Raw genomic sequence first — 27,271 nt, 5'->3', positions numbered from 1 at the left:
TTTTTTCTAGAAGGGGGGGGTGATGCTTTTAGTCTGGATAGAAGGGCTTTGAACCAGTTATCCATTCAAGATTTCTGACAGCAGCAGCAATGCATTGGATTCCCGATACCACAGGCTGAACAACGGAACGGACGAGTCCTTCATACTTCTTTGCTTCAGAGACTGGTGCTGTGTTACGCGTTGGGTAAATATCAGTGCATGCCATCCCTTTATTTAACACTTCTTACAGTAAAAATCACAACATTAAGTTTACCCTCTAGTACCAAATTTTTTTTAAAAAACATATTGCAGTTGTTTTTACATGGATTCGGTATGCATTTTACTGTATGCTATGAAAAAAATGGTTACAATTACATACATGTGATTGACTGCGGCTATTTCCAGTTATTCCAGTGCTTGGAAATTAACAAAATGGGAATGCTACTGAGCATGTCACTGTAGAGTGATCGAGACAGAAGTCTCGTTTTCTTTTTCAAACTCCCATAACCATGTACCAATTTGTATGGAGCTCAAAAGAATGGATTCTGACATGCATGAAGCATATTGGGGACTAGACTGTGGTTTTAATGTTACATGCTCAATACTTTAAAACCTGTATTGCCCAGGATGCATTAAGTGCTGAAAAAAATACAATGCAGAATGGCTGCACTAAATTCACTGTTTTATACAAGACTTGTTTTTGCCAATCATATTGAGCTTCTATTTCCTCAGAAACCTGACTCGAGGTAGACAACAGAACCATAAACATAAGATATAATAGATGTAGTATTTTACCAAGTCAAATAAGGTAGTAGAGTAGTGTTTTCTACAAAGAAGAAGTGAGAGACAAAGAAAAAAAGTTACTGAAAACAGTATCTGAAATCTGGGGATAACTGACACAATAAGGTACCTGCTCTGCAGATTTAGCAGTTAACCAACGTAACAAACTGTTTCACGAGAGGACAAAAGATGAACACAAAACAAAGTTTTGGAATTGTGCAGATTCTTCATGCAAAATCTGCAGGCGTGCTTTTAGCAGCATCATAATCTGTATCAGCCACAACATTTACAGTCTCATCGGCCAACTTAAAACATTCATGAGCTGTGATATCAGCTGCCCTGATGCGATTTTCACTACAGAGGAGACCACACAGCAGATCCTTTACTTGTGCATCCTAAAAAACAAAATAGTACACAACCGTTTGTCAATTCAACATATGTGAATGCTTAAAAACTACAGGAGAGCATAACATCACATGGGGCGAGTGACAGAACACAACTACAATATAACAGTCCTTGTATGTTCACACCACCAGGTGCTGCAGATCTTTCCTGGCTGCTCCTACAAAATGTTTTTCAGCATTTGAGATTCCTTGTTTGTTTCAGATACGAACAACGAGCCCCGTAAGCTCTTATAGATGAGCTCCCACCACACTTCTTATTGCTTTTTTGTCCTATTGTTGCGAGGAATTTATATGAAATAGTTGTTGGTAGAAAATTACTTGGCACGCATTGCTGTGTGCCCTACAGACAAGACGCATATGCCACACTGATGGAGGAGGAAAAAATGGTGGAGTTTTCCTATATGTTAGCAACTGTGTTGCAAAACAAATATGCAATATTAAAAATTGAAACAATCTAACATTTCATCATCAGTTACATTTTAAACACTTGATACTTAAAAACAAAAACTTACTATGTCAAGGCCATCAAGATCAGGCATCCCATCTTGTTTGGCAGCAACATTATGTTTCCTCGTACAGAGCTAGAGATAAGCAGGGGATAAATATACGTAACCAACACAAATCAACAAAAGCACAACTCACCTTATGAAAGGGTCTTCTCAAAGGATAGCTCATTTATTTTTATTTTTTTAGTTCTAGTTACAGCATTGTGATTCCTAGTCCATCTACATAATGTTCTACAATTAACCTTCTCATGTTAGAAATAAAACATGGTTAGTAATACCGCTTTATTTGGGGGGGGGGCAAAACTTAAATCTAACCTCTTACTAAGTTCTTCCAAATAATAAATTAGATTTGATTGCACATTGGTTAATATCCCTGATTTCTTCCATAGAAGTGACTGGTAATACCATCAACATATTAGGTAAAACAACTTGTATTGTACAAACCACTTAAATGTTGTTAAAAGGCAACATACCCACAAGAGGATGCAACCATAAGCAAATATATCGGTGAACTCTGAAGCTGGCTGTCCAAGTTTTAATTCTGGAGCTGTCAAGTATGGAAAACAAGCAGATGTGACAGAACTCCGCTGCTCCTACAACAATTGAGAAGGAAAGCACAATTTTTACTTGAAGCTTTAACAGAAACAAAAATGTAAGTACTTATTTGCCCGCACAAAAATTATAGCTACATGTCAGGTCAAAACATATAAACTGAAAGACAAACGCATGCAGCATAATGGAATAAACTACGTCAATAACAGTTTAGGGTGTCCTAAATAATTTGCAGAATATCTAGTTTGACTTCAAAGATTATGCTGTGTTGGGGTGTTGTATTGTTTAAAGCCAAGAACGTCAGACCTCTAGAACTGCATAGTTAGAAAGGATGAACAAAGAACTTTGTCAAGATATCCCTAATTAGTTGATCCAAATAAAGGCAAAACATCTGTAACTCAGTATCAATTACTCAGAAAAGGGAATAAATATTTTACTTCAATCAAATGTCCTGCCTTTCCAAAAAGGAATTCCAAAAAGCACTGCCATTCCCAGCGGAGCTAGGCTCATACACTCACTTAAAACTCGGCCTGCATACTTTGGAGAGGGTACTTGAGAGGTTGCCGCAACCGTAGACTCCATAGCGCAGACGGAAGTGCGCTTTGTCGAGGAGGGACAACTCCGAATAGAGTTAATCTATCCCTTCCCCAGCAAGCAAGGAATACAGAAGGCGTTTGGAGCCAAGTTTAAAAACCAGGAAACTGGTAAAGCAGTTATGTAAATTTGCTGTATGTTCCGCTTGGCGTTTTTCGCTTGCTTTTGCTCCATACCATCTTTTGCTTGTTCAGTCCACTGCTGTGCAAGTAAGTGAACAGATTTTGGCAAGATTGTGAAAGTGGTTGTGCTTTAATAACCTCGGGTTTGTGTGATTCTCCTAATTCACTGGCATACTTGGTTTTAATACTTATGTTTTTAAAAGGATGTTCATTGACTAATGGCCCTGGAGGCCCTTTGGAGGACATGTCTAGAAAAGCCCTGGCCAAGACTAAGCAAAAGGCCCGCTAGGGGTGTAAGAAGACTCTTCAGGACCCTAAGAAATAGTTGTGTTCCTCTTGCACAAAGGCGAAGGAGGCAGCTGAAGATTTTTTGCATTTATTGGCCTCAGAACATGAGTTTTTATATCCTAACCGGACCTTTTGTCTGACAAGGAAGGAAAGGTGAAAGAGTAATTTTGTTTTCCTACTGAGGAAGAAGGGAAGCTGACCTCTGCTCTCTGTTCAGCCCTGAAGATGCCGGATTCTAAATCTGAGTCTATACCAGAAGATCCCCTTTCATGGCTTCTATAGATGATCAAGAACATCCCATATCCATGAAACTTTGGCAAATAGAAAAGATGACTGGTAACATCCTAAATCAAAGTTAAGCTCCTCAAGGAGAGCTAGGAAACTGTTTCCTTTTGAGGAAGAGGACACTGCCTCAGGGGGATCCTGCTGTTGCAAAGGTATCGAAATGTACCATCCTGCCCATTTCTCAGACCAGATGAACAGGACGAAGGAAATTGCTTTGCATAAGGACTTTGAGGCAATTTCAGAGAGTTTCAACCCCTTATAGCTTCTGTCCCTGTGTCAATCATTCCAGCCTCCATAGTCAGATGAGAGGTCTTCACAAGATCCAGGAATTTGCTGACAAAGTAGTGATACTTCCGGTACCACGCAAGGAGCTAGGAATTGGGGTTTATGTCCTGCAAGTGCATGTACCCTTGCCAAGAACTACAGGATTGATGTTCTTTCATCGGGAGATGCAGATTGAGAATGGTTATTCACATGACCTCATGTTGACCCCACCCTTTATCTCTATATTAGGGCTGCTAGGGATGGAAAGGGAAGATGAAAATTCTACTTACCCAGAATGTCTTTGCTCATCACCTGGTAAGCTTTGTTCCCACCCAATAAACTTGTTTTTGCATTACTTTCTGGTATATCTTTTTAATTATACAGGGAGGGTCATTTATAGTTTTGTTCCTGCCCTGAGGTGGGAGGAGGAGCTTCTCTGTAAGTAGAATTGTCATTTTCTGTGTTACCTGAACAGAATGAATCACTGTATATAAATCTACTTACCGCATTTTTTGTTAAGTCAAAGTCTCCAACAATTCCCTTCTCTCTGTTTACAGCAAACACATTATTTTCATGTAGGGCACCGACTATAATCCCAGCAGCATGAAGACTCTGCAGGCCACGTGCTACTCCGCTCATCACCTTTATAATTTCCTGAAAACATTGGATAATACAATTAGAATTCAAGCTTTATCAAGATTAGTTGTGCACAGAAAAAAAGTATTAGTAACAAAAAGCTGCTGAAAACCCACTGGTGCAGGGCTCGACAAACCTCAGATCGCCATGGCGACAAGAAGCCAGCCTCCATGCCCTTGAGGGAGGTCCCTGCTTCTCTCTGACTAGGAACAGAGGGGGAGACCCCCAGACTCTTGGAGTAATTGAAGAACTACTGGATGTGGTAATACGCCGGGACGTTAAGCGCCTCTTCACTATTTAGTGACATAATTCATTTTTCATTCATGATTTTATTATAATTAATGCACCTGCTCAATTTGGGCTTGTAAAAAGACAGTAATTAAACCATATTTACTGGGGGGGGGGAATAAGTGACATTCCATGCAAGTGTTTGTGTGTTGGATGCAGTATGAATGTCGGTGAGGTCTGTAAAGTGGTATCTGTGTAACTGACACATTGTGTACCGCACATACATCTGTGTACTGCACACATTGTACACAAATACACAGGTATACATTTATTTAGGGTTAACCAAACCCAGTGATTGGGCTAGAATTTCTTTAGCAAAGCTGTTTGCCTTCAGATAAAGCAGACAGAAGACCAAGATGTAGTATAGTGCTGCAACAACGAATCGATAAAATCGATAATAATCGATTATGAAAATCGTTGTCAACGATTTTCATAATCGATTAGTTGAATCGATTTTTATCGATTTATAAAATGATGTTTTTCAGAGCAAATGCTCTGAAAAACTCCCTTCTATAATCCGATCTCAAATAGAGATCGGATTATAACTGTAGAATCCAGATCCCCCGCAAAGCTGCAGGAGATCTGGATCCTCTCTGCCACCCGGTGAGGGTCTGTGCAAAACGCGCAGACATCCTCCGCTTCTCCCCTCCCCTTCTGCTTCTCCCCTCCACTTCCGCCGGGGCTTCTATTACTGAACCCGGCGTCGCGTGACCTTCCGGTGCGGCTTCCATCATGGAAGCCCCAACGGAAGCGGAGGGGAGAGGCGGCTGTCTGCGCGGAGTCTGCGCGGCTGCCGGAGAGGATCCAGGTCCCGTGCAGCGCCTGCAGGGGGTTTGGATTTTAGTGCGCGATGTGCACTGTGTACTGCCACTTCCACCTGCCCCACCAGGGGTTAATATATCAAGAGAAGTAAAACAGGACAAGTAAGCAGCACTGGGTAAGTATTATCTTTATTTTTATGCTCATTTGCCCTGTGTTTCTTCTGTTGATATATTAACCCTTGGTGGGGCAGGTATAATTTTTGCGGGATCTATTAATTATGTGCATTCTTTAATTTGTGGTTTTTTTTTTTGATGTCTATATTTGATTTATTGCCCATATGTTTATATTGTATTGTGTATTTATTTTTTTTGTCTATATTTAATAAATATAAAAAACCTATTTTAGCGATGTCATTTTTTCTTTTTCATAAGACATATCAGGGGGCACAGTGGTATCAGGGTGGACAGTGGCATAAAGGGGCTATAAGGCGTATCAGGGGGGACAGTGGCATAAAGGGGCTATAAGGCGTATCAGGGGGACAGTGGCATGAAGGGGCTATAAGGCGTATCAGGGGGACAGTGGCATGAAGGGGCTATAAGGCGTATCAGGGGGACAGTGGCATGAAGGGGTTATAAGGCATATCAGGGGGACAGTGGCATGAAGGGGCTATAAGGCGTATCAGGGGGACAGTGGCATGAAGGGGCTATAAGGCGTATCAGGGGGACAGTGGCATGAAGGGGCTATAAGGCGTATCAGGGGGACAGTGGCATGAAGGGGCTATAAGGCGTATCAGGGGGACAGTGGCATGAAGGGGCTATAAGGCATATCAGGGGGCACAGTGGCATCTCTGGCATATAGGGGTAAAAGGCATATCAGGGGGCATGGTGGCATATCAAGGGTAAAAGGCATATAGGGAGGTAAAAGGCATATCAGGAGGGGTATAAGGCATATCAGGGGACAGAGTGGCATATAGGAGGTATAAGGGTGCACAGTGGCATCTCTGACATAGGAGGCTATAAGGCATATATAGGGGCAGAGCATATAGGGGGTATAAGGCATTTCTGGGACAGAGAGGCACGCTGGGGGTGAGATGTGCATAACTGGGCAAAAATAGTTTACGTGAATATTTACTAGTAAAGCTTTTTTTGGTATATTTGGGGTTCTTGTTAAAATAAAGCTTTAATTATTATGTCAGTAAAATAAGAAGGGAAATCATGAAATGCCATTGTAAATGATAAGTTTTTATTTTAAATAAACGAAAAATTTGCATGTTTTTTTTTACCCGATTAATCGATTAATCGAAAAAATAATCGGCCAACTAATCGATTATGAAAATAATCGTTAGTTGCAGCCCTAATGTAGTATAAAAACCACTTGGGTTTTATCTATTGATTTGATGTTCAATTTGGACCCTTTAGCCTGATCTTTGTGTCTACACACAGATACTAGAGATGATACAGTCCTTATTGTAACATGTGCTATCGATTGTATTTTATTAACCTGTCTTCCAAAGCCAACTTTCTTATCTGAAAGTCAACTTCTATTGGCAACATTAAGAAGAGAGGGTGAGAAAAATGCTGTACTTACTTTTGAGTTTAAATACTTGCTCGCTTGCAGAGCTCCCAAACTTTCACCAGGATAAAATGGAACCATCAAGTAAACCATAGGATCAGACTTGGGAAGAAAAGAATATTGATTTAATTAATGAAGGCTTTACTATTATAGTGTTTTTTTGTTTGTTTGAAGTTTTTTTGACTTCCTACTTAAGTCTGTATATGTAAATGTATCAATGACCCATGGGTGACAATTAACAGGGTTTCTTGAAAGGGACACTCAAGTGTTGGCCTGAACACATCTCCTACAAGCTTAGAAGCTAGGGGCCTGAAATCTCCCCATGGTTTTGTAAGGGCACCGCATGAATAATTAAAGGGACCAGTCTACGGTCATATGCATTAAAGACCATATGATTGCTGCAGTGTCCTTAAATTATCTTTGAATTGTCTGTTTAAGATTAGTGATTAGAATATCTCTCATTAAAATAGATTTGTTTGTTTTTTAAACACACAAAGTTAGAAACCTGTTGGGACACTCTGGGACAGTCAACCTACAAGTGGGGTTTTTACTTTATTATGGTAAAGGTGGAAACTGCTCAAAAGGAGATAACAATTGTAAGTTTTTATTCCCTTCTTTCTTTCCAAAGCAGCTTGAAGTAAACAAGAAAGGTTTTCATTTTAACTTCTGGTCATTGTACACCTGAATATGTGGGGAATCTACATACTTGCAAACCCACTAACTAACCAGTGTGTTTTGATGGTTCATTATGTATAATTTAGTGCACGTCTTGTCTTTATTAGGACAGGAGATAACAACCAAACTACAGGACGGCTTACAATGTAACATAATACAATCAGATACATGTTCCCACCCGTGTGGGGCAGTATCAAATGAAAATCCTCATTGAGGAATAGTTGCCATAACACATGAGCACAGTGCCACCTGCTGGACGAATTTATACCTAACAAAACCAATTTATGAAGGAAAGCTAGTTTAAAAGTTGTTAAAAGTTAAAAGTTAAAAAAAAAAAAAAAAAATTATCACCTTGCAAAAAAACAGGCATATCAATTCCATGAGACCAGAGTCCTCCTTCTGTTCAGACCATGCTTTGTGATATTTTGAAGCCCTGTCTATTACTTTTTCTTCTGTGTCCACACCTACAGAATACACCTGGAAAGAAGACACCTTGTATTGGTTATATGTTTCATCTGTTAGCATTGGCAGCACTACATATGGCAGTAAGCAATTGCTGATGGGGGCTCTAAAGCCACATCATATACAAGATACATGGTTGGCCATAAAAAAAAAAAAAAAGATTAAGCCACAATCCCTTGTGCGCCTTTTAGGGACACTGCGTCCAGGACACATCTTAAAAGAGAGGATACAACTTTGAGTGGATTAAATAAATTTGTGATTCCAAGAGTTTAATAAATCAAGGAAGGAAAACAAATGTATGCATATACCTATGAATAAGACGAAGCATGAAAATAAAACAATAGAGCAGAGACTCTTGGAATAAAGTGTTACAAATACTAACATCAGAAATCAAGGACAAACTATAGTGGTGATTTTATTACAAATACAAAACCTTTACATACCTTCAACAGCACCAACTTGTTCTGAACATCAGAACACACAAGGGGCCGCTTGCTACTAAGCTCCTTCATCGGCTCAGCCTCCAAAAGATCACGTTCCATACTGCCAGAAAGGAGACCTCCGGATTTCTACAATCAGAGGACTGCCCATGGTTAGAAAACATACTGGCCTATTCTTTTTTTTTGTGTTGCTTTGTTTATTTAAGTTTTAACAGACAGGCTCACCTGCAAACTTTCTGTTTAAATACAATACAATTTTGAGATGAGTATTTGTGTTTCACATGTATTACACTTTAATTTAAAACATACAAATAGCATAGAATTTGCCAAACTCTATTTGGTCATAGGCTATATGCCTATCCCAAGCATATTTAAACCCCTCGGTTCTACTTGCCTATCACTTACCTTACATTACACCCAAGGCTTTGACCTTCTAGTTCTGGTTTATGACCTCTGGTCTCAACATTTGTCCTTCTTTGACATATACATAAGTTTCACATGCCTTCTCTCACATTTCTCATCCAAGTTAAAAACGATCACTTGCGTATGTTTTAGCCATCATATTTCCACCAATTAATTTAAAACAACCTCTCGTCTCATATTTAACAATTATGAAGGATGGATACATTCTCACCATGTATCTTAGTATTTCTGCTTCCGGGTAAATAAGAGGAAGTTCTGGAAACCATTTCTGAACCAAAGTGCTTAGTGTCCCCTAAGATAAACACAAACAAAACAGGCGAGAGGATAAAGATACATGGCAGAATATGTACACGCATCCACCTACCTTCGGAAAAATAAAATGCTTCATTCATTTTATCTCCATGATGAATGCATGGATAGTAATGGGTTACTTTTGGTGTAATGGTGTTTATACAAAAACTGCGGTACAAGGAACTAGAATTTAGAAATTACTTTTGTGTCTCCTTGTATTTTAGTGTATTATGTGAAGTTTGATGCGTTAACAACAAAAATGTACCTGAGTATCACAATTGAAATTAATTCCATGAAAGAACCATTGCTCATGAACGCAGGTTTGTGCACAAAAGCAGGCACACACACATGCATATACCCACGGCCCTTGGCATAGCTTACTCACATATTCTTCTTGTTCTTTACGTATTTCGGAGAATATATTATTTCGTAGGACTGTTATGTCATTCTGCACGTCGGCAAGAGCAGTTTCATTGAATTCGTCCGCCTGTTATATTGACAAAATGAATAAAAGGAAAGTGTGTGTTTTTGGTAACGCTTGAAACAAGCCTTCAGATAAAGTTTACTAGCATACGAAAAGAAAAACACAGGCGGTATCTTCCACACGTGCCACTAATACGTATTTAGGGGGATTTTTTAAGTACATTTTAACACTTAATTTACTTTACATAAGATTAAAATACAAGATACCCTATACTGACAAAAGAGCATTTGTGAAGTCAGGCACTAATGTTGGATGAGAAGGGCTGGCTCGAAATCTCCATTCCAGTTTATCCCAAAGGTGTTCGATGGGGATGAGTTCAGGGCTTTGTGGGCCAGTCGAGTTCTTCCACACCAAACCCATCCCAACCATGTCTTTCCAGACCCTGCTTTGTGCACTGAGACACAGTCATGCTGGAATAGAAAAGAGTCTTCCCAAAACTGTTCCCACAAAGTTAGGAGCATATAATTGTCCAAAATGTCTTGGTATGCTGAAGCATTAATATTTCCCTTCAGTGGAAGTAAGGGGCCCGGTCCAACCCGTGAGAAAACAGCCCCCTATCATTATCCCTCTCCCACCAAACTTTACAGTTGGCACAATGCAGTCAGACAGGTAACGTTCTCCTGGCATCCGCCAAACTCACTCGCCCATGGAAACCCATTCAATGACGCCCCCTCCACAGATATTAATATTAACCCCTTCAGGACCGGGATTTTTAAGCTAGGGTGTCGCTAAAGGACCGGAGCCGTTTTTGTGTTTTTGCCATGTCTTTCTTCAACTGTAATTTCTCTCTTATCAAGTGGTGCACCCACACAAATCATATATTGTTTTTTTCAGCACAAGTAGGGCTTTCATTTGAAACCATATTAAGCTGGGTAGTACATTGTTTTATTTGAAATAAACTGGAAAAAGTGGGGGGGAAATGAAAAAAACGCATTTTTTTACAGTTTTGTATACATACAAATTGTACACACATTGAACCAATGGGAAAAAATTATCCCAAATATATTCATTAAGTTGTCCTGATTTGGAAACCACCCAACATGGCCAGGATTTTCATCTATTTTGACCAGTATAGGGAAAATATTGCAAGGCATGCATTACGTTTTTGAAATGTAATTTTTTTCAAACTTGGCATGGTAGTCTAATAACTGCAATAGTTGTCACAGATACTGATTATCCCCCCAAAATTATATGTTTATGAACAGTAGATAAGTCAAGGTGTACAACTAGGGTCATTTTGACACTTTTCAAACAGGGATTTTATCGCCAATTGCTGCCAAATTTTGAGGTATTTTTATATTTTTGTTTTTTTTTTGCATATGTTGCAATGTTGCTTTAGATTTTATATTATATTTTGTATAGAATATGTGCAACTGCAGAAAAAAACACCAAATTGTGTTCACCAACATCCCCCGGTTCCAACAAGGCCTCACCTGCATGGTTCATGCAATTTTTGAGGAAGCTATGAGGGCAAAACTGGAACATGCGCATTTTCGTTTTCACATTTGGAATATTCAGAAATTGGTTTCCTGGGCCCATATCCCATTTGGGACATTTTGGAAGCCCCCCACTGTAAATTACCCCATAAAAGTATATATTTATGAACAGTAGACAAGTCAAGGTGTTCAACTAGGGTAGTTTTGACAGTTTTCAGCCAGCCATTTCTTCACTGATGTCTGCCAAACTTCACAGGGACATTATTTTATTGCATTTTTAACGCATACATTTCAATGTTGCACTGAATTTCTTGCACACCATAAGTGCAACAGTGGAAGAAAACACCACATTTTGTTCACCAACATCCCATGAGTCCAACAAGACCTCACATGCATGGTTCATGCATTTTTTTAGGAAGCTATGAGGGCAAAACTGGAACATGTGCATTTACATTTTTTAAAATATTTTTTTCATCAGATTACTTGTAAGTGACAGGTTTAGGCCGCTGACATCAATCAGGGAGAACGATCAATAATCAGCGACTTAAAATGTCACCGACAAGTGATCAGGTAATAATTATGATTTTTTCATTTATTAATAATTTGTGTTTTTTCATAATTACCCTAGATGACCCCTCTCTCTTTGTAGAGCAGGGTCATCCGTGGGCTGCCATAATGATCCGATCACTCCTATTGGCCAGGAGCGATCTGATCAGCCCAGCATTTGACCTGGAAGCACCCTGGACTTTCAGGTCAGTGCTGTTATTTTTTTATTATTATTATTATTATATTAATTTTTTTTTAATTTTTTTTATTATTATTATTTTTTACATTTTTTTTAACTCTTTCAATGCTGATGCTCCATTGAAGCACAGCATTGACTGGTATTTAGTCCCCACAAGCTTGTGGGGACTAATATTAACCCTTGCAATGCTGCGATGGGGGTCATACACAATCGCAGCATTGAAGGGGTTAATTGAGGAAGAGGGGGGGTAGGGGTTAACTGAGGAAGGGTGAGGGTGGGGGGGCTGGTCTCCACACTTATGTGGAGACCAAAGAACCCCGTCTCCCTGTCCCTGAAGCTGCCTCTGGCAGCTGGGACACAATCTCCAACAGACTGGAGATTGTAGGGGAGGAGTCTCTCTGATCAGTCCTACAGGACTGATCAGAGGACTTCTGGGGCTCGTTTTTGCTGTTGCTGGTCTGCCTGGGTTTCCAGGCAGACCACCAGCAGCAGAGCCCCCTACAAAACGGAAATTAACCCCTTCAATGCCGCGATCGCGGCATTGAAGGGGTTAACGCTGCACTGACGCTCTCAAGGAGCGATCAGGCAGCAGGGGGGTGTTGGATCAGGCCCCCACACTTGTGTGGGGACCCATTCAACACCCCCCCCTTTCCCTGAAGCTGCCTGTGGCAGCTGAAACCGCGATTGCAGATCTTTCTGCAATCGCTGTTTCTGCCTACAAAATCACTCCGTGGGAGTGATCGTAGGCTTGGGGGCGGGTTTAGAGAGGCTGTGCTGTCTGCCCAGAACTCCTGGGCAGACAGCAGCAGCAGCGCCTCCACGATCACCGCGATTGTGGTGATGTGGGGGCGTTTTTTGGAGGAGACGTACCTGGTACGTCCCGGTCTACCGGTGACCAGTAACCAGGAAGTACCAGGTACGTCCCGGTGCTGAAGGGGTTAATGCCAGGGGAAGCTTGGACCTCTTCAGCTATGGAATCGTCCCTCTGCTGACTAAAGCACCATGCGCTGTCACTTTACATGGTTTTCCTCTGTGGATCCAACAATACCACTTGATCTAGCAGGAATGACATTTCACAAACTGGCTTATTGCAAAAGATGGCGTCCTATCACACTTTAATTCACTGAGTTTTCAGAACGACCCACCTTTTTTCACAAATGTTTGTAAATAGAGACTGCATGGCTAATGCTTGATTGTATACACCTAAATTCAATAATTAAGGTGTATGTCCCAATACTCTTGTCCATATAGTCAAAAATGATTAAAAGTCAATGTTTATTTTTATGACAAGAAAAAATACCTCTTCCAAACTGCTCCTCTCAACTAATTTCCACCTCAGCTGAGTCTTCAACTGTTTTATAGCCTTTTTGATTGACATTAAGTAGTCAACACTAGGGTTTCTGCCAATCCATTCAACAATGTTCTTTTTAAACTGCAGAAAAAGAAGGTGACATAATAACCACATTTATATTATCTAAAATAATTTAACACTACCCCAAAGTATGGCAAGGTAGCAATTTGCCCTTTAAAAAACAAAAACGTTTACTGATTTTTTTTTAAAACAAAACGATAACAGCAACGATAACTTCACTTGAACACTGTTTCATCAGCGTTGCTACATACTAACTGGTGAAAATAGAAATCTAAAAATACAGAATTTATTTAATTTTTTTTAAATGGGGGTAGGAAATATCCAAGCCGGATAACAATATATATATATCATGTTCCTGCTCCCGGACAGCTTCTAATAAAACAGTCAGCATATTTAATGGTGCTTAGGGTTAACCCCTTACATCTGAAAAAATGGGCCGACTGGTTCTTATCTGCTGTCAAATTCTGCTTTGTATGTAACTTAACAGCGTATATTCTTGCAGAGATCCCAATGCAACTGACAGGGTTAGATTTGCATAACTTGCAGGTATGCGATAACTTCTATTAAAAAGGAACGCTTGCATGCAATAAAGGGCACAAGAGTCTATGCTAAATGGACTCTACAGTGCATTTTAACTAACATGGGAACGGAATATCCAACTTTTTGTTGATTGAGCAATGGTATCATCTTTAATGAGAGAGGCAAGCCTTCATTGGTACTTTAATGTTGAAGTTTTGCAAAAGCATGCAGGAATTCTGTAACCCCCCCTCCCTCCATACATTTACCACTTTTTCCACCCCTAGCTAAACGCCTGGCAGGAGATTCAGCCTTTCCTTCCACTGACTGGCTGCTTAAACTGGCAATGACAGGAAAGCGCCTCAATTTATTTCAACAACAAGGGCAAAGCACTTTTCTGCTACTGATTGACAGCTTCAAGCAGCCAATGCGTGGCAATTAGTTTCATATCATAGAGGAAGAAAGATGATTTGGCTGAGAAATCTGTGGCATGTAAGAGCTTTACTTTTCTTTCCTGTTTTGGAATACACATTTGTCGGTAGTAGGGGTGTCAGAAACACTCAACTGTCTGCCCCTTTAAATCTGTAAATAACATGACATACAAACATAAATGTAACAGACTGTAAAATATAGGATTTGAGGAAAGTGAGGAGTTTAGAGCTATAATACAACACTTACTTCAACACTGGCAGAATACTTTGACTGAATAACAGAAATTAGATGAAGCTCCTTCTGGATCTGATCCACAACTCTGATATATGCATTTAGTATTATTTTGCGGTCTGCTTCATCTTCTTCCTGAATTTTAATTAAACAATGCTTTCAAACAACACAAAAACGCATAGGATATAACCCCATTGCCCCCATTTGTTCTTGAAGTAATTTCAAATTCTGAAAGCAAATAGGGCTAAATGGACACATATTGCTGTAAAGCAAATACATCTCTAACAAACATACATACATATCTATATATCTATATATATATATATATATATATATATATATAAAAATAAAACAGTGTATAAAAGAGATTAGCACATTATATCACACCTATATTATACAGGCCGCAGTTATTATAGTTCAGGGCTCGACAAATCCCTAGGTGTTTGTCAGTCTGTTACAGCCACAAAAAATTGCCACGCGGGGGCGCTGCTACCGGCACAGCCACTCAGAGCCCGCCCCCGAGCCTGAGATCACTCCCACGGAGTGATCCTGTAGGCTGAAAACGCGGTTGCAGGAAAACCAGCAATCGCGTTTTCAGCTGCCACAGGCAGCTTCAGGGAAGCCTACAGCAGTCATCAGAGACCCCCCTGCAATGGCTGGTCTATAGACCAGCATTTGCGTCCCAGCTGCCAGAGGCAGCTTCAGGGACAGGGGGAGAGGGCTCTTCAGTCTCCACATAAGTGTGGAGACCTGCCCCAACCCTCCCCTGCTGCCCGATCGCTCCATGAGAGTGACAGTGCAGCGTTAACCCCTTCAACGACAATTGTGTATGACACATTTGTCCCCACAAGCTTGTGGGGACTAAACATCAGTCAATGCTGTGCTCCAATGGCACATCAGCATTGAAAGAGTTTAAAAAAAAAAAAAAAAAAAAAAAAAAAAAAAAAACAACAGCACTGACCTGAAAGTCCAGGATGCTTCCAGGTCAAATGCTGTGGGTTTAGTAAGTGGACTGATGATGATCAGATCACTCCTGACCAACTGTTGGTTTTAAAAAAATCCTGGCTCCTAACTTTTTTAGCTGGCGCCTAGATTCACAACAAATTTGTCAAGCCCTGTTATAGTTGAACATGCTGTGTTTATTGCATTGTTAAAATGACTAACCAGCACATAAAGGATGTCTGACAGGCAACAAGGAGCGAAAATATGAACAATTACACACCACAAGAGAGATTTCCAGCTCCTTAGAGATGTCTGACTCTGCGCGATCCAAGATATCATCAATGTTACCTACAACTTCAGAACAGCCCAAGGATGTGTTTGCCGTCAGATCAAAAAACTAAAGGGGAAAGCGGAAAAAATGTATTTGTAAACATATATATTGATTGGAATAGCTTGTATTTTCGTATTTGGCATATATATATGGTAATGAGTAGATATGGAAAGAATATATACACGCGGTTATAAATATACACTATGTATAAATATTTTGTAAAGGCAGTGTTTCTACCGTGCGCATGTTCATTAAAACAGATTACAGCTCATCTTTAAACTACTATACCTCTTTGATGTTAAAGAACCATTTTGAAAGAACTCCCAATGAATTGTTGGTATTATCTCTGACAGAATCAAACTGCATTGTCTTGGCCTGTTTCCATTTAAAAAAATCATCAAACACTGTATCCAAGTCTTCACAGTCACCAGAGGCTCCGTATGTAGCCGCAAGAGAAAGCAGCAACGCCTGCATCAAAGCAGAAAAACAGCACCGTGCATGAAATAAGACATCAAGGCGGAAACAAGAGATACCTCGGGAAAAGCAGGATGTGGAGAAAACTCATACTCCTTTATATGTAGCTGTGCCGTTCCATGCATAACTGCCTAATATTTCTCATGCGTATCAAGAATGTACTTTTATTTTAGTAACATCACACACACACACAATACTAAGATGTATAAAACCATTTCTCTTAATAACGCTCATGACAGGTTATTCGACACTTTTCGTCTTCATGTCACGCCTTCTAACTGGGAACTGAAAACAGTAAAAAATATTGGTTTAACGAGGGGGGGGGCATTAAAGAAATAGTCCAATATTTAAGAACAAACAACTAAATCCATATTTTGATTATCTCCTCTACCTTATTTTCCCTGGCAGGGTTGCCATTCAAGCTTCAACACGTAAACGTATCATCATCACACAACAGCGTGCCCTATTAAACCTCATATTTTTAAAAACTAGACACCCCAGGGTATTTCAAATGCTGGTATTTTAACTCTTTCCAAAGTTTGCAGTAGTATTTTTCGTGTGTTTTTCCCCACACACATTCTATCTCCGGTATGAATTTACAGCTCCTGGTATATGTCGTTGTCAAACAACCTAATATGTGTTCAGCAGCATCTCCTGAGTACTGAGATACCCCCCATGCATGGGTTTGTTGGGTTGCTTGGGGGCTAAAAGGCCACATTTGGGACATGTGGTCATACTTTCCCAGTGTTGTTAATTGGGACATTGTTCAACCCGGCCAATTCAATTTTTTTGGGTTTTTTACATTTTTTGGAACTGGAAGGTTCCCCTGTTGGTGACATCAGTGGATAATTATTTTTACATGTTATTTTTTTTTATTATTTTAACGATTAGAAAGCTGGGCTCCATTGACTTGCATGAGTGGCAAAACCTCTTGCAGTGACGTTTGTAACCGCTCTCCAGAGCTGTCACAGTGCGTCCTTTGAAGCTCTTCTAAAACGGGCATCCGCCGCCATACAGTGTATATGAGACATTGACGCCCCAGGGAGTGTCCAGACACAGACCTTGATGCCGATCTCAGTGTTGCTGAATGCCATGACATCGAGGCATTACAGCAACACCGTTTTCTACACCCATTTAAAGTCATGATACAATTGTCATTAACTGACCGCCGACTGTCGTCAAGGGGTTAATAGAGCTACTTTATTATTCACCGACAACAAAGTAAATACAGCTAATCAGATAGATCAGTAGAATACCTGTGTGACCTGTGCAGGGCATTTTGTAAATTGCACTGCATTTACCGTATTTGCTCGATTATAAGACAAGGTTTATCCAAAGCTGCAGGGTACCTCAATCCTCCTGTCTGGTAACCTCAGCTGCTGCCGGCACTTCCGCCCGGGCTTCTATCACTGATCGCCGGCGAAAGCGCAGGCAGCAGCGTAGACAACGCGCATCATGCACGTTCACCAGCTGCCATATAGGAGAGTTCCCTGCAGCGATGCGGGGAATTCCCTTCTCTGGCAGCCTGCGAACATCTGCTCGATGGAAGCAGACAACCTCCACTACTGCTGGCACTTCCACCGGGGCTTCTATGATGGAGCACCGGCATCACATGACCTTCCAGTGCTCAGTCATGGCAAGCCTGGGCGGGCAGTGTGGCAAGCCTGGGCGGGCAGTGTGGCAAGCCTGGGCGGGCAGTGTGGCAAGCCTGGGCGGGCAGTGTGGCAAGCCTGGGCGGGCAGTGTGGCAAGCCTGGGCGGGCAGTGTGGCAAGCCTGGGCGGGCAGTGTGGCAAGCCTGGGCGGGCAGTGTGGCAAGCCTGAGCTCAAATGTGCATAATTGGGGGGCAGGTTGGAAAATAAAAACAAGAAATGCATTTTTATCAAAGTTTTTTATTCTGCCATTTGTTTTTAACATCCTACGTTACTTTATTAAATTATTTTAAATAAATTAAACATTTACATTTTTTTATCCGATTAATCGAAAAAATAATTGGCCAACTAATAGATTATGAAAATAATCGTTAGTTGCAGCCCTATTCAGGATTTTTCTTTTTTTCCTAAACTAATATTCAGATTTTGGGGGGTGGTCCTATAATCAAGCAAATACGGTATGTTTCATATCCCTTGTATAAAAATACTAAATCTAATAAACTTTTAAGAGATACAGATTTCATGGGCATTTGTCAAATACAAATTACAAGATAAAAATATATATAATTTGTGAAATGGACATCATGGTTGTACCTGTAACTTTGCTCTGCGGGCTTCGAGAGGCAACTCATCAACCTCAAGAATAAAAGTGGCAACAGAGGAGTGCAGAGTTTGCTGTATTTGGTCTCTGATTGTTGTAAGCGCATCTAACTTGTCCTGTAAACAAGAGGTTAGAAAAGTCATGAAAAAAATATATATAAAAATACATTTTAAAAGATTTCAAAAAAGATAATTGATGGATAAAAACACTTCACTAAATACATTCAGGGAGTGATGGGGAAACCACACTAAAACTTGAGAGACAACGAGGCATTAAAGCATCACCGTCTGAGCGCAGAAAGTGATCATAAGCTTGTTTAATGCCAGGCACGTCACTGGTCATTTACTGACCATTTTTGTGTGACATGCCTGGCCCGTCAAAGGTCGTTAAGGGGTCGTTTTAATTCTTCACTGTGAAAACCTAATCCCTGTCATGCATATACGTTAATATTCCATCAGATTTTTAGGAAAGGATACAGAATAGCCATAACCTATAAACAAGAACACTTCACCCTGCCCCAACAGAATGAAAACAGACATGGCCAGCTCAGTTTAGGACAGAATATATATACATATATTAAAAAAAGAGCCAGCATACTCTCGGTCCATTTTCTACACTAATTTACTGACAACCTACATATCTTACCACATCTGAGCAGCACCTGATGTTCTCCTGTGCCAAGTTGTATTCAGTCCAGTCTCTCTCTAGTTGATTTAGAGAGGTCAGGGCAGACAGCCTTTCTGTGGTTACAACACTAACGGCCTCAAGAAGATCATCAGCAATATTCATGTTTTCATTTTCACGCCTAATCACCACAAGGCAAAATAGTTAAATGACTTATGCAGCCGTAGGGACACAATAATAGAGATGAAGCATGCACACGACAGTGATGTTTTTTTATGAAATATTATCAAATATGGAACACAACAACGGGATCTTATTTATAATAGCCCTGTATACATTGGCAATTAACTTCTTTATTGAGGGTGTTTTGTTGTTTTTCAGCATTTTTACACGGATTCTCCTTTGTAATTTTTCGTGTAACCCACACAAATTGATTTTTCAAGGACACAGCTTCCTTTGATACTAGATGCATAGTCCAACATTTACAAGGAATACATTAAAATCAAAATATTTGGAAGAAACACACACTTTTACTAATATTTTACTATGATAATATTCCCCCAAATCAAAATACCACAAAATATATACAGGACACAAAACTGAACATGCCCATTTCCTTTTACAATTTTGAAGTTTTATTTTGTGAGGCCTATGCCTCATTTGGGACTGTTTAGCAGCCTACTAGGTCAAAATACCCCAACAAAAGCATTTATTTTATGACAACCCAGGGTATTTTACTTGGAACATTTGGGCACTTATCCTGCAATCAGCTGGTCATCAATCCCTGGCAAAGGGAGTCGTAATGTTAATGTGTTACTTTTTTCAACCAAACTTTTCATGTTTCTTAGGATTGTTTGCACAGATTAAATGCAACTGCAGAAAAATAATATATTCCGTTGCATCTCTAGAGTACAGAAATACAGAATACACAGGTTTTTGTATATTTCATTTTAAATCTAGAGGGCACACTACATGACACATTTCACTGCGTAGCAGCACACAGAACAGGACAAAGGGTTAACCGCTAATACACTATACCAGGGGCGTCCAACCTGCGGCCCTCCAGCTGCTGCAGGACTACATCTCCCATCCTCCTCAGCCATCCCCTTAGCTGAAAGAGCAATATGGTAGTCCTGCAGCAGCTGGAGGGCTGCAGGTTGGACGCCCCTGCACTACACAAACAGTTTAGATAAAAAGATATATTTTACAAATATGCCAGCCTGGTGCATCTCATTGTGCTCCACAGCTCCCATCACCCTTATCTGTTTGGCTGGATGTGGGTTTAGGGTATTTTTTTTGTTATTTTTATTCTTAGCGTTTTGTGATTTATGTGCATGTGAGGGGGGGCAGTGCAACTATGTCTGATGCTCTGCACTACAACAGGGATCTCAGCCAGCTATCTAACAATGACCTATAAACAGCATTCACTACACATGAATGGAGCATCGCGTTCACTGAGAATGCAATGCCCCATTCAAAATTCAAGTCTAGCTTAATCGTGTAAAACTTTGGGCATGGGGAGCGTTAATGGCAGTTTAACTCGTATGGGAACCGTCAGGTAACGGTGTTCTCGGGAACACACACTGCGACTTTCTACATGACGTCCCATGCGGTCACAATAGGTTTTTAGGCTGCTTTTTTCATGACAGCATGAATGTTTGAATGAAATTAAACAGGTTAAGACACTGTATACACAAAGAGCCTAATTTCTTTACTGTCCTTTCATAATCCGCTACCATATATTTGTTAAAGTACCTTTTGGAACTATACATCCAGAAAATCTGCCAATGCTTTTTATTGAAAGATCAGAGTGAAATAGACAGAGCAAAGCATCAGCTGTTGCGCCTGAGAAGGGAGAAGACCCTACCTCACATTTTTAAGTATCTCAATCTTGGAAGTTAAAATTTTCAATTTGTTCCCTACAGCAGACTGCAGACTCTTTTCCAAATTACGAATAGCTTCTTCTGATAACGCCTTCTCTTTCTGTAACACAATTAAGTACAGTAAAAAGCAACGTCCCATTTTTAATGTCATACATTTTAAATACACAGTGTCCTATCTACCCAAAATGTGCAGAGGCACATCGCAGGTGACACTGTACAGCGGTACTATGTTCATGAAATGGTGCATTTTAAAACAGAATGCAGTAAATATAGCAAGTACTAAAATTAAGTCGATATCAACTATCCAGGCATCAGAAAGCAGGTTAAGGAGGTACAATCGCCACTCGCAAGATGGCGGCCGTCCTGTAACAAAAAAAAATAATAAGAAGAAGGTTGGAAAAGTTCGCCAGAGGGTCTCCAGACTCTGGCTCCACTTGCAGGTTGAATACAGGTACTGCATTCAACCATGCAAGTCAATGGAGCCCAGCTTTATAATCACCATCTGCTTATTTTTAGTTGTGCTCAAAAAGACTTGAATACAATAGCTAAATGTGGTATACTCTAATACTCTACTACACAGCTCAGCTATTCTTGAATTTTACATGTATCCATCCCTGTCTACAGTACATAAGAGGACAAGGATATAGTACATTCACTGTCGGGTGTTACACTTAATACACCTCACTGACATTTTTTATATATCAAGAGGGTCACATCCACATTTTACATATTACCCAATATTAACAATTTACTAATGCTACTGGTTAAAGGGGTTTGGCGGTAGCAATTTTGTTATATATAAATATATATATATATATATATATATATATATATATATATATATATATATATATATATATATATATACATACATACATACATTACTTGTAATGGTAGGGCTAGGGGATATCGGGCCAGGTTTAAAAAAAAAAAAAAAAAAAAAACAACATCCTGGTGCCATGTGTTCTCCAGGTAAGCGACACACACGCACCCGGGCATCCACGTGATGTACAAGAAAGCTTCATTCATCCGAGCAGGCCACCTATTGCTCCATGGTCCAGCTCTTATGCTCACTTGCCCATCGTAGGAACTTTCCGCAGTGGACAGGGGTCAGTATGGGCATCCTTACTGGTCTGCCCAATGTATGCTTGCGACAAGCGCTGTTACACATGATCAATTAGTAATAATGTAATAAAAGAAAAAAAAAAAAGACTAGAACAGAACAGTTTGCTAAAACAAAAAGTTTACGTTGCTCATAATTTGTTTTTGTTTGTTTCATGCTGCAGCCTACAAAGTTTACCAACAAACCTCAGATTGCAGGGCACCCTGCTGTATCTGGATTTCTAGCTCATTAACCTTCTGCAATAAAACTTCTTTCTCGGATTTCAGCTGCTTAGTCTCATCCAAAAGGTTTTGGTTGCTTTTCATTCCATTCCCAATGGTTTTATCAGGAAAATTCTTTGACCTGTTCAAAATAAGGCAAAATGTTAATAAATATTGCATTCCACCACCTACTCACAAGCATTTACAAATACCTCACTGATGGTAAATTGTTGCTGCATAAATTTTCCTTCTGCAAGTCGGACGCTTTCTGGTCCACGAAGGAGTTTGCGAACACTGGAAAGGATTTCGGCTCCCTCATAGGCGGCTTCTCCAACTTTCTGCTTCGCCACGGAAAGCGTATATTTACATTACTCTGTGGACTATCTGTGAACTCTTCCACACTGTTCACTATTTTACATTTCTCTGCAAATCCCTTTTTGGCAACTTCTTCCCCAATATCAAGATTTTCATGCACAACGTGGACAATTGCAGTGCCGTCTTTGTAGGCTGCTTTTTGCTGGACAGAGATTCGCTTGTCAGCTATGAGACTGGATAGAAATTTAATTCCCTGAGGAAAAAAAGAAAAAAATTCACCTTTACAACAGAACACTCACCTTTCACTATAGCTCACTATACAATTTTACCGGAAAGTGAAAGCGTTTAAGAACAGCAGCAACTCAAAGAGCAAGACCACAAAGTCCCGAGGTGCATGGTGCGTAAAAGACCCCAACGCTCTGCTGCTTCAATAGCTGAAGAGTTCCAAATTTCCATTGGCATTAATATCAGAATCTCACTTGGCAGTCTGATGAGTGAGTCTGGGTTTAGAGGACGCCAGAAGAATGTTACGTGTCTGACTACATTGTGCCAACCGTCCCTGTGGGTATAATGTAGGGCTGCAACTAACGATTATTTTAATAATCGATTAGTTGGTCGATTATTTTTTCGATTAATCGATTAATCGGATAAAAAAAATGAATGTAAATTTTTCATTTATTTAAAATAATTTACTAAACAAATGATGTTAAATACAAACAGCAGAATAAAAAAACTTTGATAATACATTTCTTGTCTTTATTTCCCAACCAGCCCCCCAATATATGCACATTTGAGCCCAGGCTTGCTACGCTGCCTCCCAGACATGCCACGCTGCCTACCACAGCACTCCACGCTGCCTCCCACATATACCACACCACGCTGCCTCCCACATCTGCCACTCCACGCTGCCTCCCACATATGCCACTCCACGCTGCCTCCCACATATGCCACGCCACGCTGCCTCCCACATCTGCCACTCCACTCTACCCCCCACATGCCACTGTGCCTGATACGCCTTATACCCCGTGAAACACCACTCCATCCTCCCCAGACATGCCACCCTGCCCTCCCCACATATGCCACGCCATGCTGCCTCCCACATCTGCCACTCCACAATGCCTCCCACATATGCCACGCTGCCTCCCACATCTGCCACTCCACGCTGCCTCCCACATCTGCCACTGTGCCTGATACGCCTTATATCCCCACTCCATCCTCTCCAGACATGCCACCCTGCCTCCCAGACATGCCACTTCTCTACCCCCAGATATGCCACTCTACCCCCAGATATGCCTTATACACCCTGATACACCACTCCGTCCTCCCCAGACAAGCCACACTGCCCTCCCCACATATGCCTTATATACTGTATATGCCTTATACCCCCAGATATGTCACTTCACTGCCCCCAGGATTTAGATTCCCCTAAATTAACCCTAAACTCCCCATTAACCATAACTGCCCCTAAATTAACCCTTAACACCCCCTTAACCACAGCATCCCCTAAATTAACCCTAAAGACCCCATCAACCACAGCATCCCCTAAATTAACCCTAAACACACCATTAACCACAACTGCCTCAAATTAACCCCAAACACCCCATTAACCACAGCTGCTCCTAAATTAACCCTAAACACCCTATTAACATAACTGCCCCTAAATTAACCCTAAACACCCAATTAACCATAACTGCCCCTAAATTAACCCTAAACACCCCACTAACCATAACTGCCCCTAAATTAACCCCCACCTCCCCTAACTTTCAGTAGCCCAAATATATATATATATATATAAGAATGTTACGTTATATATATATATATATATACACATATACTTACAGTTAGATGAGTGTCACAGCCATGTGGTTCTGGCCTGGAGAAGGAAGGGGCGGGGCCAGTTGTCACAGTGATTTACAGGGAGGGGGAGTAAGTAGGAGCTGCTGCTGTGAGACGGTGAGTCAGACTAAACGGATTATATAATGAGGGGGATTTTTCAGAGCGTTTGCTCTGAAAAAACCCTCATTTTATAATCGATAATAATCGATTCAACTAATCGATAATGAAATTCGTTGCCAACGAATTTCATTATCGATTATTATCGATTTTATCGATTAGTTGTTGCAGCCCTAGTATAATGGCCAGGTATCCCCAATTCTTACGTCCATATAGTGCATAAATATCTCCCTTGGTAATATGTCAGTTTATGAGGTTGTCAGCCAAATACAGAGAGCAAAAACTACAAACAAACAAAAAAAAAAAACTTTCCCAACCTGCTTCTGGCATTTAAAGGGTTAAATATTATCTTTTCTATGTACATGAGGGTTAATATAACAGAACGGAAATAATGTTACTGTCCACCTGTTCTATATCTGTGCTCGTTTGAAGCTGAAGACCCCAGAGTCTGTATTTCTGTGCAATAGGTGCAAACTGGAAGTCGCCTGGAAGTTCAACAATGCTGGATCTATTTAAAACTTCTGAATTTCCGTAGTCAATATATGTCACAGCGCACTAATAGTAAAAACAAAGGAAAACAATCTGTTAAATTCCATATTCTTTACCAGGCCTTCTCTCATCTAAGGTGATGCTTCACCATCATATGTTTCCCTTAATTTAAAATGTATTTTATACATATTATATAGCAACGCGAGTGCCCGCTCCTGCCACGTGAGCGCCCGCTCCCAATCCCGATGCAGTCCTCTTGCAGGGACCTCACACATTGAAAATACTGCACACAGTTTTAAAACGATATCACCCACATAAAAATGAAGAGTTGATCCCATACCGTTCCCTGTGCAGAAGTCTAATTGTAAACCATGTAAAAGCAGATTTAATTACAATTAACGGTTCTTGGCAGTAAAAATGATACTAGCAGAGGCAAAAGCAAACTAGCACTTGTGGGATTTTGGCATTAAGTGGGTAATTACATAGCTTATGTGCTCTAGTCTTACCTGGTCATCATTAACCACATGCTGCACCTTACATCGGTACCAGCACTTATCAGCTGAAAACAAGCCTGCATAAATCTGTGTGTTTAAAGACAAAAAACACATGATAGCATCTTCATTAGAGACATTTCATCCTTTCTTTATTCTAAAATGAAGTACGGAACACAATCTAAAAAAAAAAAAAAATTTTTGGAATTAACCTGAATATATAAGACAACTAACCTACCACCAAAATATACATTTCTATAACTTTATGGGAGATTTAGGATATAGGGTGGTATTTTGGTTGGCAGCTTACGTTCCTCCCACGGGCTAAAGCTCTCCTCCTCACTTATCACCTATTCCCGACTACAAGATTTCACAAGGCTGCCCCCATATCTCTGGAATCTACTTCCACCCATCCTTCAGTATGCACCCTCCCTCCCAACATTCAAGGAACATCTCAAAACTCACTTCTTCAAAGCCGCACCACCATCTTAGCTGCTAGGACTTCCTGGTCATTGCTACAATCCCACCTCTCCCCTTTTCTCTGTGCCTTATGTTTGTCACCCCATTCCCTCAAGATTGTAAGCTTGCGAGCCGCGTTCTCTTCACCTAATGTATCGGTTTGTCTTAGTCTGTCAATTCTCGTCTTGTCACACCCCTTGAATATATGTATTGTATTAAGCGCTGTGTAAATTGTTGGCGCTATATAAATAAAAGATAATAATAGCAGCTTTTAGAGTGAATCAGAAAGGAACAGACCTCACCTGCATCAATACCACAAATACGAGCAAAAAAAAAAAAGGTCAGGTGTGTGCGAGGGCAGATATTAGCTGGCAGCTTCCTGGGGTCCTTGCAGTCTTAGGAGCAGCATTGCTGGTAACAAATAACTGTAGCCCAATACTAATAACATGTCGCCGGCTGTTTATTTTATAATTCACAAGCCCAAAGATAACCATTAATTAACAGAGAACCAACAATTTGCTTTTCAGTGTGTACGGGGCATGAAGAGATACATTATATTGCATGCATAAACACGTTACGAATGAAAACACGGACATACTAGGTGGGCCGAACGGTTATTATCCGTCAAATTCTATGTAAAAACTAAATGTTGATGTCTTTTCTGTTATGTTATATAATTACTATTTTAAAACGTTACCTTATCTTGATCAGGAATTCCAAATACAGCGCTCGTTGACAGACACGCTTTGGCCAAAGAGTTACTCAGTCTAGAAATGTCATGGATTCTACTCAGCGGCTTTAAAACAAAGAAATAAAGGGTGAAAACTATTTTCTGGATACAATTTACTAACAGATTAAAAATAGTTGTGACTAATACAACCTCAAATTAACACTTCTAAAAATACTAAACATCATGAATCAAATTAAAGGGACAGTTTAGTACCATTAACAGGCGCACAATAGAAGAAAGCATATGAAAGTGAAATGTAATATTTAACGAATTACATTTCTTGCCCGTGATTGAAGCAGTTGGTCTGTGGAAGAAAAGCATTGAAAGCAATGGGAGGACTTTCCACACCGGTCTGAAGGAAGAAGGGTTGGGTTGAACACATCTCATGCAAGGCATTTTGCTGGGGTGTTAAAAGGGGACAAATGCATGAGGGGGTTGAAGAACCCCCCCACAAAAAAAACATTTT

General features: G+C 40.3%; 1 protein-coding gene across 1 annotated transcript in view; it reads right to left on the bottom strand.

The window, feature by feature from the left end:
* Positions 1 to 742: 742 nt before the first annotated feature.
* STK31 (serine/threonine kinase 31) overlaps positions 743 to 27,271 on the bottom strand; it is a 32,219-nt gene continuing 5,690 nt past the window's right edge. The window contains exons 4-24 of the mRNA XM_053466826.1: positions 26,773 to 26,871; positions 25,632 to 25,706; positions 25,042 to 25,191; positions 22,581 to 22,936; positions 22,354 to 22,510; positions 21,030 to 21,145; positions 19,184 to 19,343; positions 18,532 to 18,654; positions 16,101 to 16,280; positions 15,762 to 15,878; positions 14,555 to 14,674; positions 13,289 to 13,420; positions 9,709 to 9,810; positions 9,244 to 9,324; positions 8,613 to 8,738; positions 8,059 to 8,184; positions 7,048 to 7,134; positions 4,279 to 4,428; positions 2,143 to 2,262; positions 1,676 to 1,744; positions 743 to 1,154 (exon numbers count right to left, since the gene is read on the bottom strand). Coding sequence (XP_053322801.1) covers positions 987 to 1,154; positions 1,676 to 1,744; positions 2,143 to 2,262; positions 4,279 to 4,428; positions 7,048 to 7,134; positions 8,059 to 8,184; positions 8,613 to 8,738; positions 9,244 to 9,324; positions 9,709 to 9,810; positions 13,289 to 13,420; positions 14,555 to 14,674; positions 15,762 to 15,878; positions 16,101 to 16,280; positions 18,532 to 18,654; positions 19,184 to 19,343; positions 21,030 to 21,145; positions 22,354 to 22,510; positions 22,581 to 22,936; positions 25,042 to 25,191; positions 25,632 to 25,706; positions 26,773 to 26,871 — 2,814 coding nt within the window. The 3' untranslated portion in view covers positions 743 to 986. The remainder of the gene's footprint in view (positions 1,155 to 1,675; positions 1,745 to 2,142; positions 2,263 to 4,278; positions 4,429 to 7,047; positions 7,135 to 8,058; positions 8,185 to 8,612; positions 8,739 to 9,243; positions 9,325 to 9,708; positions 9,811 to 13,288; positions 13,421 to 14,554; positions 14,675 to 15,761; positions 15,879 to 16,100; positions 16,281 to 18,531; positions 18,655 to 19,183; positions 19,344 to 21,029; positions 21,146 to 22,353; positions 22,511 to 22,580; positions 22,937 to 25,041; positions 25,192 to 25,631; positions 25,707 to 26,772; positions 26,872 to 27,271) is intronic.

Source organism: Spea bombifrons, chromosome 5 (genome assembly GCF_027358695.1).
Source record: "Spea bombifrons isolate aSpeBom1 chromosome 5, aSpeBom1.2.pri, whole genome shotgun sequence".
Classification (NCBI taxonomy): domain Eukaryota; kingdom Metazoa; phylum Chordata; class Amphibia; order Anura; family Pelobatidae; genus Spea; species Spea bombifrons.
Note: the sequence above shows the minus strand (reverse complement) of the source record. Positions and strands in the feature narration are given on the sequence as shown.